Source organism: Haliotis cracherodii, unplaced genomic scaffold (assembly GCF_022045235.1).
Source record: "Haliotis cracherodii isolate W230 unplaced genomic scaffold, xgHalCrac1.p SCAF_7, whole genome shotgun sequence".
In the NCBI taxonomy this organism is placed as follows: Eukaryota; Metazoa; Mollusca; class Gastropoda; order Lepetellida; family Haliotidae; genus Haliotis; species Haliotis cracherodii.
In genome coordinates this window covers 35,831,146-35,836,247 of record NW_027266330.1, presented here as the reverse complement: position 1 = coordinate 35,836,247, position 5,102 = coordinate 35,831,146, and the positions used below count along the sequence as shown (strand labels likewise).

Below are 5,102 nucleotides of genomic sequence, written 5' to 3'. Positions count from 1 at the left end.
CGAGCGCTTCGAATGCTTGTTTTTCGAGCACGACAAAGCAGTGATTTTGTTTGTTGTTTAACGCCGCACTCAGAAATATTCCAGCTGTGTGGCGGAAGTCTGTAAATAATCGAGTCTGGATCAGACAATCCAGTGATTCACATCATGAGCATCGACTAACGCAAATTGGATACTATGATATGCATCAACCAAGTTATCGCCTCGAGTGAGTGAGTTGGGTTTAACGCCGCTTTTAACAGTATTCCAGTTAAATCACGGCGTGTCAGCTTAATGTGGGAGGAAAGCCCGAAGTGATGCAGGTCTCAGACGTTTACCACTTCGGTGAAACCCACGAGCACGGGTATGGTGCTGATCGCCTCTTACGACAAGCATGGGTTGCTGAAGACAAATTCTAACCCGGATCTTCACGGGGGCAGTGATCATGAGCATCACTGGTTATTGTATAGAAAATACACGTCAAAATACAAAGTTACACAAGACAAATATTTTATTAATTCAGTTCATCACCGGCCTGTCAGCATCACCCCTTGTCATTGTATACGTATTCCAGGATCTCTCGGAGAGTGCAGTTTCTCATCTTACCAATGCCATCCGGACTTGTTGGCAGTTGAAATTCTCGATGCCACTGTAGATGTATTCCATAATTTCCCCGCCATTCATAAGAATTCTTTATACCCAGGAACCGTATTTGATTCTTGTCTGGGAAGAAGAAGCTCGCTGTTTCCATGTGGACGGACGATGGACTCTCCTTCGACAACTGGCGAACTGTTATTTCCGACAAAGTGGCGAAATCGTCATCTTTGAAGTCGTTGAATTTGAGGTACCATTCCCCGATGAATGTAGCGCCCCTTTTGGCTAGTATGACAGCATTATTCAACCCCCTATCGTTGTCTTGATGACCAAGAGTGACGTCATAATGCAGGATTGGCTCAAGAGGACGAAGAAGCAGCATGTCAAGGTCAAGGTAGATTCCGCCATTAACTGAAAAGAGTGTTTCATACAATGAACCGCAAAAGAAACGTCACTTCCTGAAAGTTTTCAATTGAAATATCAATGCGGGTTGTTTTTAGGTATCTCGTATTTGTCGCTAGTCTGTAATTTAGTAAGTCCAAATTTAAAGTTAACGGCCCAAAATATGTATATATTGGGTTGCCAAAACGCAATTTAACAAACGGCTATGGTACGAAGTCCCGAATGCTGTCTATAAAAATCAAAATGCACTTGCGTTTCCTTGTAACTTTCTGATAAACGGCACCCCAATATTTGGTTCCAAAATTCTTGAACCGATACTAGCGCCATTCCAAGACTTGAAGAATCTGAGAAACCAGGCTTTATGGCGACTGCATCCTGATGGTGACCTGGTATCGTTGCTGTATCTGTAAATGGTTCTCGCGTGGACATTAAAAGCATTGGCAACCATTCGTGCAGTCTGACCAGCATGCAGTCGTCATAAAGCATGTATATATTTGAGATCAGGGGTAGATCTTGCACGCTTGCTGTAAAAGGCGACTGACTATGCTTGTCGTAAGAGGCGACTAACGAGATCGGGTGGTCAGGCTCGCTGACTTGGTTGATGCATATCATCGATCCAAATTGCGTGGATCTTTGCTCTTGATATTAATCACTGATTTTTTCTGGTCCAGACTCGATTATTTACAGACCGCCGTCATATAGCTGGAATATTGCTGAGTGCGGCGTTAAACAACAAACCAACAACATGTATATATTTGATATAAAAAGACAAGAGGGTGAGATTTTATTTATTATCCAACATGATTCTTCCAACTTTTTTAAGTTTGTAATTAAGAAATAAACGAGTGTTTATCGACCCTCATGGTTTATTCTCCCTTCACTGTTTTATTGTACGATCACGAGTCGTTTATTTCTTATATGAGATATCAACATTGTGTACAGCCTCTTTAAGACGTTAAGAAAATGTACAAGCTTTGAAAATATTTACCCCTATTTATATAATGACGACTCCCTGATTACAATCCGACCTCAGCAAGTCGGACGAGTCAAATTATAACCAGGGGGAATACGTTGGTATTTCCCGGATATTCTCACAATCCCCACATCGATGACCTGTACCTTTTCTCCCAATACCGATTGTCATATCTCACCCGCTTTTGGATACGCTCGTTCCGTCATCGCATTTATCGGCGTTGCCCATCTACATCTATGGGGAACAACTCACTACTATACACACTCTCCTCTCAAAAAATAACATCGTCCAATATATGACGTCATCAAGTTCGGTGCGCATGTTCGAATCTCCAGAAATGACGCCATGATAGAACAATGTTTTATCGTCTAATAAACCACGCTTCGTTCTTCATTGTTCTCTGTGATTTATGGCGTAGCTATCTTATATACAGTAATAAGCAGTGTATTGAGTGTAAAAAGTACCGCTAACAGCTTCAGCAGAACCATTAGCGACGTCATTTGTTTGTATCGTGATAGTAACGATGGATGACGTCACAATGGTCTGCAAAGCATTGTGATGCGATTTCATAGCAGCGATATCTCCCGTGAGAGCCAGTTTGGATGATACATAATTATACGCATGGGTGCTTTGCAAAGCGCAAATCGCTTGTAAGCGATGTTCAGCGATTCGCCTTACAACGGTACAACTTTAACAAGCGCAATAATCGCCGTATAAGTGACACAGACACACACACGTGAACTGATGTGTAAGTGACACACACACACACACTCACACATGAACTGACGTATAAGTGACACACACTCACACATGAACTGACGTATATGTGACACACACACTCACACATGAACTGTGGTACAAGTGACAAACACACTCACACATTAACTGACGTATAAGTGACACATACAATCACACATGAACTAACGCAAAAGTGACACACACGTGAACTGACGTATAAGTGACACACACACTCACACATAAACTGACGTATAAGTGACACACACATGAACTGACGTATACGTGACACACACATTCACACATGAACTGACGCATAAGTGACACACAGACTCACACATGAACTGACGTACAAATGACACACACATTCACACATGAACTGTCGTATAGGTGACACACACATTCACACATGAACTGTGGTACAAGTGACAAACACACTCACACATTAACTGACGTATAAGTGACACATACAATCACACATGATCTAACGCATAAGTGACACACACGTGAACTGACGTATAAGTGACACACACACTCACACATGATCTGACGTATAAGTGACACACACATTCACACATGATATGACGTATAACTGATACTCACACTCACACATGATCTGACGTATAAGTGACACACACATTCACATATGAAATGACGTATAAGTGACACACACATTCACACATGAACTAACGTATAAGTGACACACACATTCACACGTGAACTGACCTGTAAGTGACACACACACTCACACATGAACTGACGTATAAGCGACACACACTCACGCGTGAAGTGACGTATAAATAACACACACATGAACTGACGTATAAGTGACACACACATGACCTGATGTGTAAGTGACACACACACTCACACGTGAACTGACGTATAAGTGACACACACGAACTGACAAAGTGACACTCACATGAACTGATGTGTAAGTGAAACACACACTCACACATGAACTGATGTATAGGTGACACACACATGACCTGATGTGTAAGTGAAACACACACTCACACATGAACTGATGTATAGGTGACACACACACACACTCACACATGAACTGACGTATAAGTGACACACATATGAACTGACGTATAAGTGACACACACATGAACTGACGTATAAGTGACACACACATGACCTGATGTGTTTACAAGTGACACACACACTCACACGTGAACTGACGTATAAGTGACACACACGAACTGACGTATAAGTGACACACACATGAACTGATGTGTAAGTGACACACACACTCACACATGAACTGATGTATAGGTGACACACACACACTCACACATGAACTGACGTATAAATGACACACACGCACACATGAACTGACGTATAAGTGACACACACATGACCTGATGTGTAAGTGAAACACACACTCACACATGAACTGACGTATAGGTGACACACACACACACACTCACACATGAACTGACGTATAAGTGACACACACACTCACCCATGAGCAGCTGCAATCTGATGAGATGCCCCGCCAGCTCGGTGGAGGTTATTTTCTTTTCCGCAAGCCAGACTGGCCTCTCCCTTTGGATAAACCTCACCCCCAGCTCCGCCTCCGCCTTCTGCCACCACGTCCCCATCGGCCTCATGTCACCGACAACATATATCGCCCATGGCTTGATAAACCTCCTGGCACTCAACAAACTCAGATAATGTATAAAAGAAAGTCGACTGACACCAAAGGCGACGTAGTATACAATCCTTGGAATAGCATAGCCGCCATTTTGAAATCCGAGTTCAGTAGCGTTTGGCAAAAGACAACTGCCAGCAACTAGGTTCTGTGTCTGGGCCTTGTACCACCTGCAAATGACGTCACTGGAATCCGCATACTCGTCACATAACCAGTCAGGTTCCATGCACGCGGCAGAAGAGTCGACATTTTCAATAGAATAAAACACGCACAGGTCATCATACGGACTGTCAGTTTCTCGGGACTCACTGTCCTCATGTGGTGCGCTGGTATTATCTGCGGCACGACGTAGAAAACCCAGTGCATCGTCATTGGGACGAGAAGTCATATCGGTGTCCCTCCACACGACGGACACCCGCTTCAGAAACAGGTAGACGATGATGATGGTGGCGAGAGACAGAAACACTGTCTGGTTTCTTTTCATGATCAAACACACAATTCCCATGAATCTTATAAACATGTTCTCTCAAAAACCAGAAACCTTTACACAGATTATCACGTCGCTTAAAAAGAGGAACAATTTGCCTGGTGAAAACCAGGCTAGCGGGTGCGTGTAGGTGATTAAGATCCCTGGTTTCGCGTTCGCTGTTGTGTTCGCAGGATCTGATTGTGATAGGGGTGACCAAAGACGCGGTTGACAGGTTTTGATGAACTGATTGGGCGATAAGTATCGGTAAACAATACAAAGGATAATGATATTTC

At 43.2% G+C, this 5,102-nt stretch overlaps 1 protein-coding gene across 1 annotated transcript; it reads right to left on the bottom strand.

Moving 5' to 3' along the window:
* Positions 1-520: 520 nt before the first annotated feature.
* LOC139447166 (uncharacterized) lies at positions 521-4,860 on the bottom strand. The gene is made up of 2 exons (XM_071228361.1): positions 4,152-4,860; positions 521-981 (listed from the first exon to the last, which is right to left on the bottom strand). Exons 1-2 carry the CDS (start codon positions 4,858-4,860, stop codon positions 521-523), a joined length of 1,170 nt encoding a protein of 389 aa, XP_071084462.1.
* Between the last annotated feature and the right edge of the window lie 242 nt (positions 4,861-5,102).